This window comes from Amblyomma maculatum, chromosome 2, assembly GCF_055883805.1.
Source record: "Amblyomma maculatum isolate TAMU_Amacu chromosome 2, ASM5588380v1, whole genome shotgun sequence".
NCBI classification, from domain to species: Eukaryota; Metazoa; Arthropoda; class Arachnida; order Ixodida; family Ixodidae; genus Amblyomma; species Amblyomma maculatum.
The window spans coordinates 195,933,992-195,949,870 of record NC_139345.1 but is presented as its reverse complement, the minus strand read 5'-3'; the positions used below and the strand labels follow the sequence as shown (position 1 = coordinate 195,949,870).

The 15,879-nt window shown below is 45.5% G+C and overlaps 1 protein-coding gene across 1 annotated transcript; it reads right to left on the bottom strand.

The window, feature by feature from the left end:
* Positions 1–213: 213 nt before the first annotated feature.
* On the bottom strand, positions 214–8,661 carry LOC146200840 (uncharacterized). Its single transcript, XM_084592445.1, has 4 exons — positions 8,304–8,661; positions 7,728–8,170; positions 4,441–4,774; positions 214–297 (listed from the first exon to the last, which is right to left on the bottom strand). The coding sequence occupies exons 1-4, from the start codon at positions 8,646–8,648 to the stop codon at positions 214–216; spliced, it is 1,206 nt and encodes a 401-aa protein (XP_084448571.1). The 5' UTR covers positions 8,649–8,661.
* Between the last annotated feature and the right edge of the window lie 7,218 nt (positions 8,662–15,879).

Below are 15,879 nucleotides of genomic sequence, written 5' to 3'. Positions count from 1 at the left end.
CAATTTGGTTGATGCATATTTTCACTATAAGAAAAAAACTGTGATGAATGCTTTCTCACGCTCTGCCATTAGGCATACGTCACTAATTTTTTCAATCGACACAACATATTACTTCCTGGCATAACTGTCCCCAGATCGAGTACATTTGTCTTAGAAATGAATAACCCGAGCTTACAGTGTCAACTATACCAACCGCTTTTATGTTTACCGCTTTTAGCTGACCGCCCGCTGGTGGCTCAGAGCCCAATGCCGCACCGAGGCTTCACCAGCACTTTCGAGGACAACCGTTCCCTGCAACTGTAAAGAGTCGTGACAACGGGGTCTTTTCAAGCGATTTTGAATCTTCGGGTTGCGATGACCTTCAAGACTCAAACCAACCGCTCGGATGATTTCTGTGCTGGCGCCAATGTGCATTGGTGATTTCTGAAAAGTCAATGTGCTCTTTTCTTCATTAATTTATTCCAAAGGCCCTCAGCTAGGCTTAATCATAGAACAGCATATATTGTTCGATTTTATTCAGCAGGTTAAAAGATATCATTTTATTAGATGTTATACCTGCTCCTTGGAGGTTTATGAGAGAGCAATGTAAAAGCTATTGTTCTGTCTGACACTCAAAATTGCCTTTCTTGCGCTGCCTTAAAAAAGATTTCTGGCCACAATATACATGTTATTTCCGTATTTTCGTGGGCGAGTTGATAATGCAATACCATGTTTGAAGCTGCCACCTAAATTGCTTAGAGGCAGCGTCGTTCTACAAATGACGCTACACTACAGGCAAATTGGATATATATATATATATATATATATATATATATATATATATATATATATATATATACATAGCTCGAGTTTTATTCACATGATTAAATTTTACGGTGGCTATATGTTTCCCTCTTTTCCTAGTAAACGGCTCTTTTGCCCAGAATTATGTATTGCAATATGCGGACGGAAAGGCTGCATCTTCTTGATTCGCAGATATTTTCCTCAGTATTAAAAGAACTCGTGCCCCTGGTAAGAGTGCCTCGACCAAGAAATGTCATAACGTGCGCTGAGCCACTGAGCATGCTGCAGGCTACCCGTTTACTGAACGACGAAATGTCAAAACAGCAGTCTGCTATGTTCTTTTGAAATAGGGCAATGCTTCTGCGGAGCATAGGAGCAGTGAAAGAAGACATGTATTGGTGACCACGGTGTTGAAGATATAGTTGGGGACACAGCGGGCAGCGCCAGTGTCAGATAAAGTCTCCTATATATAGTTCGTCTAAGCCGTACGGAATAACAGTTCGCTCAGTGGTCCATGACATAGTGGGAGGCAATGCTTCCCTATGGGGAATATGCGCTTTTCGAGCGCTACTTTTTGTAAAGTGTGACCGATGATGAGAGGCAAATAGTTCTGCCGCGTTGTTTTTGTATATAGGTCTGTTATAAAGCTCCGTTTTTGTTTTTGTTTTGGTGGTTGGGGGGAAAGGGGGATATGGGGCGTCGTGCAAGCTTAAAAAAAGGCGTAGAAGACGAAGAATTTTTCGCGTGTATTTTGAACCTGCTGCACAAAGCATTAACCATCTGTCACCCGTTAATAATTAGGGGGGACTATTATTAACGATGCGCCCTTAACGGTGCGCACACTCCCAGACACCCTTAGAGTGATTGGGGGTAGCTGTCCCGGTCGCAAAGGAGATGCCCTCGACTTGCGTGGCAATCTCAGCCGGGATTCATCTACCTTGTAGTGACAGAAGGGGGTGGTCGTTTGGTGCCCAGCGGTCGCCGGTTCAAACCAGAGTAAGGATCGGAGTCAGAAGTAACAAACAAAACACAATTTATGCACAGCAAGAGACGATACAAAGGAATACACAAGCTCACTTGAAATACAACAGACGAGAAGTTTACAGAATACAAACGCTAAGCATGCAACTACAGAATGATTCAGTAACACAGGCTTTACAACAGATCAAACACGAGAGAGACATAAACAAACACCAAATTGTTCACCGGGCACTGTTGCAGTCCGACGCCTCAAGAGTCACGATGTGGCCGCCATACGAGACGAGCGCCGCTCCCTTGAAAGTCCGTGGGTTTGCCAGCAGCGGGTGATCCCCGGGAGTCCAGCCGAAGCACAGGCGAACACGTCGCAAAACACTGACGAACTGACTGACTGACTCACAAGCGGCGCGGTCTCTTTAAATAGGGCGCGCCGCGTCTGTTTGTTAGCACGCGTCAAAGCTAGCGCGGACACACACTTAGCTTCGCTGGTTATAGCTCTCTTCTCCTCCCGTCGAGCCGCGCGTCGTCATTGGCTAGGTCCCATAGAAGATGCTGGAATTTTCTGGCGTATTCCAGTCCGACGAACCACCGTCCTCCCCGGGCAATGGGAAAGAGGGTGACGGCTATGCGTACAAAGCTACGCGTTCTCCCGCGCGGGGAAGGGGGCTTTTCTCTACATGCTTTCCACGCGACGCCGCGCGGGCCTCGCGCCGTGCCGGCTTGATGAAAATGCGCGCCGATTTCCTGACACTGCCCCTCCCTTAAAGAATATTGTCCCACAATATTCACAACAACCACGAACATCGCGCGCACATGCATGCGCTCACAATTGTATGGGGCAAATGTTCACATCACACTAATTGCACAAATTTCACAAACTGTAATAACACATTACAAAATTCATACATCAATGCCATGAAATTCACAAACATGACAACACACTGCCGTCGAATACACCTAGGAATCAACAACCTAAAAGTGCCCCACGCTTTTTATTATTATTATTTTTTTTTCCTCGAGCTGTCCTCGAACTCAAGATGAACTTTCAGACAGTTATTTTGGTTCCCGCCTTCATTGGTCTCCTCTAGAGTCGACTTAAATAGTCGGCTCCCACATTTTCGTTACCTTTTATGTGTTCTACCCTAAACTGATATTCTTGTAGAAGCAAGCTCCAACGTAACACCCCGCTGTTCAAGTGTTTTGCCTGCTGGAGGTACCGGAGTGGTTGGTGGTCGGTTTGTACTGTGAAAGATGTTCCATAGAGGTACGTGTTAAACTTCTGAATTCCCCACACAAGTGCTAAGCATTCTTTCTCAATGGTACTGTATGCAACCTCTCTGGAGAGCAGCTTTCTGCTAGCGAAAGCTATGGGGTGAAGTGTACCATTGTGAGGTTGCAGCAGAACCGCCCCAAGGCTTTTGTGTCGGACGCATCTGTGCGTAACACGAAGGGTTGTTCAAAGTCTGGAAGCCGCAGAATTGGGGGGTTAGCTATGTGCCGTTTCAATTCTGTGAAAGCTATCTCGCGTTCTGGTGTCCACTTGACGAGGTTACTTTCCCTTTTCTTTGTGAGTTGCGTAAGTGGGGCACTGATTTCGGCGTAGTTTGGAATGAATTCCCGATAGTATCCTGTGAGCCCCAGGAAAGAACACACTTGCCGCTTTGTTTTTGGGGCTGGTGCTGCCTGAATCTTTTCTAGAGTTTTCCCCAGTGGCGCTAGTTGTCCCCTTCCGATTCGGTGTCCTAAAAAGTCTATTTCATCTACTCCGAGTTCACACTTGCTGGGGCGAATTGTTAGTCCAGCGGCCTCAATCCTCGTGAAAAGTTGTTCCAGTGTCATGAGGTGTTCTTCCCACGTTTTGCTGGCCACGAGGACGTCATCATAGTAATGATATACATCGGGAAGATCCTCTGTGATTCGTCGCATGAGTTTCGCGAAAACGGCTGGTGCGGTTTTGATACCAAAAGGCATGTAACGAAACTGATAAAGGCCAGACGTGGTCGAGAACGCCGTTTTAGGTTTCGAAGCTTCAGAGAGCGGGATCTGCCTGTATCCCTTCACGAAATCCACTTTGGAAAAGTACTTGGCTGTTCCGACGCTGGCGAATACCGAGTCTGCCCTCGGCATGGGTTCCGAATCGGCCACCAACACAGTGTTCAGCCGCCGGAAGTCTACCACGAACCTGTTTGTCTCGTCTGGTTTTCGTACGAGTAGTACGGGTGTGTTGTATGGTGACAAGGATTCCTCAATTATTCCCAGGGTCTTCATCTCTCGTACTTCCTTTTCCACGTTTTCACGCGTAGTGAAAGGCAGTGGATACTGCCGCACATGTATTGGGATGTCATTTGTAAGTTCTAGATGACATTCGATCCAGTCCGTTTTTCCTGGCACATTAGAGAAAATCGCGTGGTGTTTAGGCATCACCTCTACAATTTCAGTTTTCTGTACTACAGATAATTTGGGCCCAAGCCTTACATCTTCCAACCCTTCTGTCTTTTTAAATTCGGGAACTGGGATGATCTGTTCTTCGTCCAGGTCAGACACTGCAATAGTTAGGCATTGAGGTTTTCCTGTCGGGTCTACTCGTTCCTCGTATCGTTTTAACAAATTAGCATGAAATAGCTTGAGACCACTTGGCGTTTCGATAGTGTAGTCTACTTCGCTATTTCTGTCCTTTACCTCGAAGGGTCCCTTCCACTGCAGGAGTAGTTTATTCTTATCGGTCGGGAGCAGCACAAGCACCTTGTCGCCCGGTCTGAACTGCCGGTCTTTAGCCCTTCGGTTGTACACCTTAGCATAGCGGGCACCTGCTTTTTCCAGCTCTTCATGTGCTAGACGGCACGTCTCTTCAAGTCGGTTCCGAAGGTCGAGTACGTGTTGGTACGTGGTTTTTACTTCCTCATCCAAATCTTCGTTAGTCCAAACTTCTTTGAGGATCGTCAGAGGACCTCTCACGTGACGGCCGTAGAGGAGTTCAAAAGGGGAAAATCCCAAGCTGGCTTGGGGCACCTCTCTGTATGCAAAGAGTAATGGAGTCAGGTAGCGGTCCCAATCGCTGGGCTTTTCCGCGCACATAATAAATAATGTTAAATAAATTGTTTATTTATTTCAAAAAAATTACATACAAATACGAGCCTGCCCAAGCCAACAATGGGCTTGTGGGGCAGCGCTCGGCAGAATGGAGCAAGCCCAGGGGCGGCACAGTAAGTCAATTGCACAAGACTTAAACTAAAAACTAAAAGGCAGTAGGAAATGACGGGAAAAAAAAAGAAAGAAAAGAAACAAAATTACACATACAGATCAAAGATATAAGATTTTACTTCTTTCCGCGTGCTGGAAGATAAAACATTATCTGGCAGGTCATTCAACACATCAGGTACATAGAAGGCACGGACACGTTTCCCGTATCTTGTCCGTACTCTTGGTAAGGAAAAGCGGTCGCGTGGACGTAATGTTCTGGCGGGGACATACGGGACGCAGAACTCATTGTTCCATATATAGGAAAGGATTACTGTTTCTTTGAATAACAGCCTGAACGAGGGCATGTGCGAGCATGAAAAAAGACCGGAATTGTTAGTAATGTGCACACCATACATCACCGCCCGAATTATGGATTTTAGTAAAGAATCAACTTTATTGCGCCAAAACACTGAACAGAAATAAAAAGAACAAATTCCATATCTCAGAACACTGTACGCCAATGCATGTGCTATTGTTTTCCTTACGTAAATGGGGCATAGTGCTTTGATAGAATACAGCAGGCAGGCTATTTTGCGCAGCCTTTCACAAACGTTAGCCAAGTGAGTGTTCCAGGACATGTTAGAATCGAAATGAACACCGAGATAATTGACACTTGAGAGGTATGGAATTGGAGAGCAAGAACAATTGTTACACAGAGGAGAATGAAGAAACACTGGAGTGATGACAGGAATAGATTTCAGCGGATCGTGAAAACATACTAATTTAGTTTTATTTTGGTTAATAGAAATTAAGTTATTACGGTACCAACTGATAACATTTGTAGTGTCAGTTTGTAATTCAGCCACGGCTTGATGGTAATTAGTATGACGAGATACTAAAAGCGTGTCATCTGCGTATTGAAACACCCGACAGTGAAAAATTGCTTGACTGAGGTCATTAACGTACAAGTTGAATAAAAGGGGAGCTAAAATCGACCCCTGGGGTACTCCAGCGCTCAACTGCCTAGGTTGGCTTTTAATATTTCCGAGAACTACTACTTGGATTTGACCGTGCAAATAATTCTCAAGGAAAGTTAGGAAAGGCCCTCGGAAGCCATAGCTATGAAGTTTACGAAGTAAAATTTTATGGTTTACGGAGTCAAAAGCTTTTGATACATCTAGAAATAATGCACAAGCGAATGCACTAATTTCAAGAGTACTGTTAAGGTTATCGGTTAATTCATCTAATGCTAATCTCGTGCCACGCCCACAAGTAAATCCGTACTGATTAGGCGACAGTATGTTGTGCGCATCAATAAAGCTCTGCATTACGTGAAAAATATGCTTTTCAAGTATAAGAGCAATGCACGAAAGTATCGAAATTGGCCTGTAGTTTGTGACAACATTGACCTGTCCGCTTTTGAAGAGAGGAACTACAAGCGCTTCCTTGAGGCCAGGTGGAATTTCTTGCGTGGTTATAATGTTATTTATAATTGCTAAAAGAACATTCTTCAGGGCCTCGAAATTTCTGCGAAGGACGTCCACAGACACACCATCTAATCCAACCGACTTGTGCTGTTTTAAGTTAAATAAAATATAGCGAATATCATCCTCGGTACACTCAGGCAGGAAGGCAGACTCAACTACCGATTGTGGCATACAATAACTAGCCGTATTACCAGACAAACTTGCTGCAGTAGACGAGAAAAAGGAATTAAATTGGTCTGCTAACGTTATAGATGGTGGACCGAAATTCTTGGCAATAGTTTGGTATGCGCCTTTCCGGGGACGACCCCTTAATTCGTTAACCACGGACCAAGCCTTGGACGGGTTATTTCTAAATACAGAAAATTTACCTTGGAAGTGCTGTCGCTTGGCACCCCTAAGCACAGCAGTATACGCTTCAACATCATCTTGAGTGTCCCATTGAATCTTTCGACTAGGCCATTAGCCATAGGGTGGTACAGAGTTGTGTGCAGTTGGCGTAGCGATAGAAGTCTAGCTACGTCCTTCATGAGATCCGAGGTGAAGTTACTTCCCCGGTCGCTAAGTACTTCCCTAGGCACCCCGACCCTGGAGAATATCTCGACCAGCGCTTCCGCGACCCGCTCGGTCTCGACACTGGGGAGTGCGACAGCATCTGGATAGCGGGTGGCATAATCTATCAGAGTAAGAATATACCGGTTTCCGCTTTTGGATGGTAGTTGAATTGGTCCTACTACGTCTATCGCCACTCTCGAAAATGGAGTTTCAATTATAGGCGCCTTCCCGAGAGGGACACAGGGTACGCGACCCTTTGGAATCGTTCTCTGGCAGATGTCACATGAGGCGACGTATCGTTTAACGTCTGCACAGATACCAGGCCAGAAGAATTCCTCCAATATTCGAGATTTCGGTTTTTCACATCCGAGGTGACCGGCCATTATGGCGTCATGTGCCGTCTGTAGGACTGTGTTTCGGTGTTTCTCTGGTACTACCAGCTGTCGCAGTCGTCTCCCTGTCGCGTCGGTATAAAATCGATACAGCAGCTCATTCTCCTTACGGAACTCTATGCTACTTTTCCCATCTCGACATTTAGATGTTTTGCCCATTTGCATGAAGCACGTTTTTAGTGTCTCGTCTTGCTCCTGTTCTTCTTTATAGCTTCTGTCTTCAGCCGCTTTAGTCACATCGGGAGTCTTCAGTGTGGGAAAGTTCCTTCCCTGAGTTTTGGCTTGTGCTCGTGTTACGGCAGCAACGCTATCTTCTGTCGTTTCGTCCTTCGGTTCAGTTTTCGTCGTCACTGACGGTTCCAATTCACAGCTGACCGAATCTTCTGGGTCGTCCGCCGCTCTTACTCCGGCAATGTTCCCCAAGATAAGATCATACAGGGGGCGTTCTGCACATAGTGCCGTTACCTCTCCACTATAGTAGGGCGTCTGTACCTTCACTCGGGCTTCGGGCAGAACTCTAATCGTTACATCGGCAAGATATACAGGCCTCTTCTTCCCAGTAAGCTGGTCGATTCGAATTAATTCTTTTCTTATCATTGCCGTGCTACAGCCAGTATCTCGCAACACCGAGCTAGATCTTCCTCCTACTTTCCCTGTGACGACAGGCATCTTCTGCGGTAAAACCTCAGCCCGTGGTCCCATGGCCGCGTTCACAACTGGTACCTTCTTGCCACTTTTTAGTTCCACGAAGCCGTCCGCATCCTCTTCTTCCAAGTACTCCGTACTCCGATGGAGTGTCTACGCAGGCTATCTGGGGGGTGGACTTGTCAGGACATATGCTTGCTCTATGGCCCTTCCGTCCACAATTTTAACACCCCGTCGGGATATTATTTGTGAACCGGTTCCGGCAGTTAAATGCGTAATGTCCAACTTTGTTGCACAGGAAGCACTTCGGCGGTGGCTTTGAGCTTGTTCGGGTATTGCGGAAGTCGGGTTTCTCGGGGTTGTCAGCATTTATGTTTTTAATCTTGGTCAAATTCACTCCTCCTTGGGCTTCTAGAAATTGGTCCGCAAGTTCCATCATTTCTTCCAGGTTATCCGCTTTTCTTTCTTTTAAATAAAGCGACAGACCAGGGTGACAGCTGCCCAGGAATTGCTCCTTAATTAGGAGTTCGCGAAGTGCGCCATACTCTAGTTTAATTTTTGAGAGTTCAGTCCAGCGGTCGAAATAATGACTCAGTCGTGCAACATACTGTGTTGCCGTTTCACCGTCCATAGGTTTTCCAGTCCTGAACTTCTCACGAAACCCATCCGTCGTAAATCTAAAATTTTTAACAGCTTTCACTTTGTTATAGCTGCCTGCATCCTCAGGAGGAAGTCTTCCAAACACACTTAATGCTTCTCCGCTGAGGCAAGTGCTCAAGATGGTAGCACATTCACTGTCTGTCCAATTTGCATTTACGGTGATCCTTTCGAAACGCAAGAGGAACGCGTCGAGATCGTTTTTTCTCTCGTCGTATTTCGGAATGAAATCAATTTACTTGCGTCTATCCGCAAGCTGTTATGTCCTTCACTGCAGCAATGCACCTCTGCTAAACCGTTGCTGTTCCCGGAGTTTTGGAGCTGAAGTTTCACAGCCAGTAATTCCTTTTCTCGCTGAAATTCCTCTTCCCGCTCCTTTCGAGCCTTCTCTCTTTCCTCCTCGGCTTCCTTTCGAGCCCTCTCTCGTTCTTTTTCTTCTCTCTCTCTTTCTTCTTTTTCTCTCTGGCTAACCCATTTGCGCAGTTCGGCACTGGACAACCCCAGCTGGGTGCCAGTCTCAACCAACTCTTTCAGATTCATATCTGAAGCGCGAACCGTCTGGGTGTAGCCTAAACACTGCTTAGCGAACTTCGCCTAAACGCTTCCGCGCGGCACTACCTCTCGCTACCGCTCTGCTGCTACACTGTTTACGACCTCTTCGTAAACTCTTCCAACTCGTTCACCGTCCTCTGGGCTTGAGTGCACTAAACGTCCTGTCGCGGACGCCAGAATAATCGTCACCCGTTAATAATTATAGGGGGATTATTATTAACGATGCGCCCTTAACGGTGCGCACACTCCCAGACACCCCTTAGAGTGAGTGGGGGTAGCTGTCCCGGTCGCAAAGGAGATGCCCTCGACTTGCGTGGCAATCTCAGCCGGGATTCATCTACCTTGTAGTGACAGAAGGGGGTGGTCGTTTGGTGCCCAGCGGTCGCCGGTTCAAACCAGAGTAAGGATCGGAGTCAGAAGTAACAAACAAAACACAATTTATGCACAGCAAGGGACGATACAAAGGAATACACAAGCTCACTTGAAATACAACAGACGAGAAGTTTACAGAATACAAACGCTAAGCATGCAACTACAGAATGATTCAATAACACAGGCTTTACAACAGATCAAACACGAGAGAGACATAAACAAACACCAAATTGTTCACCGGGCACTGTTGCAGTCCGACGCCTCAAGAGTCACGATGTGGCCGCCATACGAGACGAGCGCCGCTCCCTTGAAAGTCCGTGGGTTTGCCAGCAGCGGGTGATCCCCGGGAGTCCAGCCGAAGCACAGGCGAGCACGTCGCAAAACACTGACGAACTGACTGACTGACTCACAAGCGGCGCGGTCTCTTCAAATAGGGCGCGCCGCGTCTGTTTGTTAGCACGCGTCAAAGCTAGCGCGCACACACACTTAGCTTCGCTGGTTATAGCTCTCTCTTCTCCTCCCGTCGAGCCGCGCGTCGTCATTGGCTAGGTCCCATAGAAGATGCTGGAATTTTCTGGCATATTCCAGTCCGATGAACCACCGTCCTCCCCGGGCAATTGGAAAGAGGGTGACGGCTATGCGTACAAAGCTACGCGTTCTCCCGCGCGGGGAAGGGGGCTTTTCTCAACATGCTTTCGACACGACGCCGCGCGGGCCTCGCGCCGTGCCGGCTTGATGAAAATGCGCGCCGATTTCGTGACACCATCCCTCGTCCCGTTTGTTCTTTAACTTTGCCTCTGTTCTTGGTTTTTTCTTTAATATGCCAGCTCATCTCACCTGTTCACCCTCTCCACGCACACTCTCTTGATTACTAAATCACTGGTTACTTTATGCCTTCCTTAAACTAGAAATTCTAACTGGGTTCTGCGAGCTCCCACTGGACTAACCTCCTCCCCTTCTCACTTCTTTTATATCAATTTCTATATCACTGCTATTTTTTTTTCTTTTTTTGATTCTTTTGTCCTCGAGGTACAGAGCACATTAAAGATGGAAAGAGAATTTTAGAACAGCAAAAAAGAACACCAAGCGTAATTTTACAATACAAAAAAACAGTTAAAAATTATGGTAAACAATTTTCTCAGACTACATTATAGATTTGATGAACAATACTGTGATGCGGTGCACCAAATCAGCATAATAAATCAGTTAATGAACACACACTACTTGGCGTTGTAAGAACCTTTTTAAACTGTATGGGATCACTGATACTAGTTAATAATGTGGGAAATTTCAAACTTCAAACTTTTCTTCTCTACGTTGTTAGGATATAATTTGCGTCAATAGTATTGACAAGGCAATTAATTATTCTAGAATTCGCTTCTGCACTCATGCAACGATCACTGTATAAGAATCGATGTGATGCTTCTGGCGATACGGAGAGAATTCAGGGCACGCGACCGGCTTGCACCGGAAGGCGCTGTGTGATATCAGCTGGTTGTTGTCGCGACGGCGGCGTTCATGTGTTTGTTTTTTTCTTTCGGCGAAGATTCACCGCTACATCCACGCTGACTGAGCGACCAGCGGCCCGGTTCGGAGATGTGCGGCTCGTACTATATCTGGGGTGGAATAGTATAACGATTCTATTCCATCCGAAAAGTATTCCCTTCCATCGCCTTCACTGCCCTTGGCCGGTTTAAATTTGAATCTGTGCATAATAGGGTTGCGCTGCAGGATGTCACAGGACGTCAGAAGTAAGTTCACGTCGTTCACCTCATACGCAATTTTGGTTTCATCGCCGAGGGAATGGAACAAAGTTTGGAATCCCTATATTAATCTGCCCCTGATCACTTGCGTCCAGTACCTCGCCCGTGTTGTGCCACCGCCAATATATCTTGCACCGTGATTATGGCATAAATATTCAGCCTACACGAGCCTTCTTATCGCGCCGAAAGGAAGGAAAAGATATAAATTAGAGTTCTGCTTTATCAATTTTACATCAGTAATGGCGGCACATCGTCGCCTTATATTTGCTGAACCGCAATCCAATGCCGCATTTTGAGTGCTGCTTACGGTCGTAATGCCACGCTTGGATTCTGACGCGAGGCTTAAAATCATAGCCCTTACGATGGCAGGCCAATCAAGTGTTCAAATATCAAGAGCTGTGGGCTGTTCAAAGTGGACGATAGACCGCACCTTGAGGGCATATAGAGAAGAGGGTCGCATACAAGACGCACCTAGGGGAGGACGGCCGCCGGCAACTACACCTGAAGAGGATCTGAGCCTCGTTGCTGCAGTTAGTTGTGAGCCGACGCTCACCCTCGCTGATATTAGGCAACAGTTGGGACTTCGGGTCTCCATAAATACCATCCGTCGGAGACTGAATGAAGCTGGGCTACGGATTCGCGTTGCGTGCCAAAGACCCTGGCTGAGTGAAAGGGACAAGCAAGAGCGCCTGAATTTTGCACGGCAGCACCTTTCGTGGGGCCCAGAAGATTGGCGATTGGTGATCTTTTCAGACGAATCCACCTTCGTAAGCAGATGGGACCAGCAGCAGCGCGTTTGGAGACTTTCAGGCACACGGTAAGACAACGGTTTGTTTCTGTAAGGGCGATCATATTTTGAGTTCTTTTAAACAGAATAGAGTTTTATATTCTATTCTCTAAAAAAAACTCTATTCTGTTTAAAAGAGTGGATATTTTACTAATAGTTTCGCCAAAGATATTCAATGCGAGTGACGAGAAGCCACCTCCGTGTATGGTTGACTTTTGCGTTAAAGGTTTCATGCTTTCTATTGTTCGCACATGTGAAGATTGATAACCAACAATGTTATCTACTCAGCTTAGGAGAGATGTTCTTTATGAATAACGGTTTTTTTCCCGACTTACTGGGTAAATGCTGAAGACTGGAGGAAGAGTTTAGAGCAAGGAAACATGTTGCCTGGCTTTAAAGGTTTCAGCTATGTTAATTTAAATACGTTTTAAAAACTGAGCCTCGTTTTTTCCTATTACGTCGTTTCGCATGTGGCTTCATTTTCAGTACAGAGGAAACAAAGAATGTGCATGGCGTTTTTTATTGACAATGCATTACTTTTCTTTAAAGCATGAGTAAATAGGTTTTAAACGTTGAATAATAAAAGCACAACTACTTCGATTTAGGTGCTCTAAAAACGCAGCTTGAACCCCACCTAAGTACTGCTGCTTCCTTCATTATATTTCCTTTTTTTTGCGCTTTTCATGGAAGAATGAGGAAGGGTCACGTTCCTATCAGCCGAGATCCTTGCCTTTGCCGCCACTGGAGTTTTCTTTCTTCATCTCTTGTCATGTAGAGCTGCTGCTGTTTTCCTTTCAGGTATGATTCACACTACATACAGCAAGTGACCGCAAGTGGCCGATGTTCAGTGAGCGTTTGGGGAGCGATGACGAGCGAAGGTCTTGGTCCTCTACATCGAATTGACGCAACTCTCAATGCTAACCGGTACCTCGATGTCATCCAGCATGTCCTGCTTCCCTTCGCTCTGGATGGGCCGTTTCCCGACGGCTTCTTTGTTCTTCAAGACCGCAGTCCTAATCACATGGCCAGGTGGGTTCTAAAAATTTCTGGAAGGTTATACAATTATAGTTTGTTGTGGAGAGTGAGAAAGTGACATCCAGCTGCGTCAAGTAGCTCCGGGGATAATAAGACCATATTCAATTGGCCCTAGAGCTAGTCCGAGGCTGTAGCGGCACTCACCACATTGACAAAAGAGGGATGTGGGTAGTTGTGCGATAGAAAAAAAAAAACGTAGGAGAAAAGAGGGCATTCTGGATTAGCATATGGTTTTGAAAGGTCGGCACAGGTAGGGAAGGGAAGGAGATGATAGACAAAAACGCAAGCACCAATGTGGAGTTTCTGCAAGTGTACGCGGCTAACAACATATAGCTGTGAAGTGGTGAGAGATATGTCTGCAACAGGAACCATTGATATAATCATAGCAAACACTTCTGTAAGATTTTTAGAACGTTGTATTATACCAGGCTGGTTCTCATGACCAAGGAATTATGGGCGCCCTGTTTGAAGTTTCGCGGGTGAGGCGTGGCACCGCCGTATTATCTGGGCTCCAAGCTTGACGAGGAATTCGCCTCAGTATGACAGTATGAAAAGTAAGTTCGATTACTGATTATGCGCATTCTCTCTTGGGGAAGTATATAATTCGAAAAGCTGACAGAGTAACGGGGTGAGTCTGTTAGGAATTTACAGAATATGTAACAATAATGCTGAAATTTCAGAAAAAGCTGACTGAAGACATCTGCATGAATTTTACATGAAAAGCGAACTTAATAACCTGCAGGAGGAAAGTTTTATTGCGTAGCTTTGAATAATGCATATTGTCACGTAGTGGTGACGAGGTCGACGACACAAATGATGGGGTCGATGATTGCACTAAAGAAACTATTTGGGCTGACTTGCGCCCGCAATAGAACTAAGCAACTCGGCGGCGGCGATAGAAACAAACGTGCTCGTCGATCGTCGAACAAAGAATGCCCGTCACACTCGTCAGCGCTCAATTTAAAGGCTGCAAAGAACAATCTAGATAACGTCGCAAACAGCTACCAGCACGGGCTGGAACATTGTGGAAAGACACCCGAGTGGCCGGAACCTTCGAGACAGATCTCGGTGCATCTTGCGCTACAACAAAACTGATAAAGGTGTGACTCGCGACATCGAGCATTAACAAACAAAGATTACAGAACTGATACGTGATCCAGAATCAGAGTGATAAGCCTGTATGCCGGCGGCTGTTGAAAAACAACAAATACAGTCTTGAAGGTTTCGCGGCAATATGTATGCTTCTTCCCATAGCACAGAATGCAGGAAATTTAGCACGGGACCTGAGAATCTGATCAAATTATTGTTCTGCAGTTATGTCTTATTTATTGTATCCCACATAAATGTGCCGCATTAAGTCGATATTATAGTTGGTGAGTTGGTGGTTGCCTGGTGTCCTGTTTATACGTAATTGGCCAAAATGTCGCCCAATTGAGTCCCTAATACCACAGTAATCTGATCAATATGTTTTTATACACTTGAGGAAATTGTCAACGAAGGCTCCGCTACAACTTAAGCACTCACCGAAGATTAGCGGATGATTATGCTTTAGACAACAAAGCATCATAGCGAATTGCTGGTGATAGTTTTCTTAAAATGGAGAGAGAAAAATCCACCATAAGATGGTGCTTTTGCTTAAATATGTAAAAGCAAGATAACACATATTTTTCTTCTTCTTAAATAAAAAAATGCTAATTTCTTTAATATTTTTGCATTTTTTTTTCTCATTTTCTAGGAAAGTGACCAGCGGCCTCCAGGATTGCGGAATACAACTTTTGCCATAGCCTCCGAAAGGAGCTGACTTCAATATAATCGAGAAGATATGGGGCCTCATGAAAAAAAAAAGAAAAAGACTTGGCAAAACGCGCCTTTCAGTAACAAAGCAAAGAGGAACTGTGGGTGGCCATCCGAGAAGAATGGGAGCGGTTGAGGTTACTTCCCGACCTCGTGACACGAATGTACGCCTCGATACCTAGACGCCTTCGAGACGCTATCGAAGCTGATGACGCATTCACGAGCTCATAAGCGCGGAGCTGCCGTTGAGCATCGCGTTCAGGCCGCGAGGCACTGACTGGGTGTCCGTAAACCTGTTATATGCAATATGTTCCAAGGGAAGCATCATTTGTTTATTTTACAAATAAATATTTGTGAGAGCTTTTCGAGTAACACAGGGCTCCAAACATTTTTACATACTTTTTCTAACTCATCAGTGCTTTGAGAAGGCGTTTCTATTTTACACACACTAGTTCAGTAAAAACGTCTAAAAACTCATATCTGTTGTCTCTCGTGCCAAAGATAACAAACCAGAAAATGGAGCTAGTAAAAACGAGCGGGACGAGCGTTTTCTTCACTGATGTATTTTAGTACCTAAGCATACATTATTTTCTTTTATTGTCTCTATCTGTGGCGAAAAGCTATTTCAGTCAAGCTATTTCAGGCAACTACCTTCTCTCCAGTCGTTTTTCATTTCCGTTAAAATTGAGATCCTGCAGTTAGTTGCTTTCTTGTTTAACAAGGTTTCAGCACCGGGCCGTAGTTGCTCGTTTGTGAGCTTTTAAGCCGAAGGTGCCACTTAAACGTCAGGCAACTCGCCACCAGTCTAATGCAGAGGAATGCATAATTCCTTGCCTAGTTGGCTTCCGTTTTACTTACGAATAAACTAACTAGTTTTGCATCTTACGTTCGCCTTTAAAATA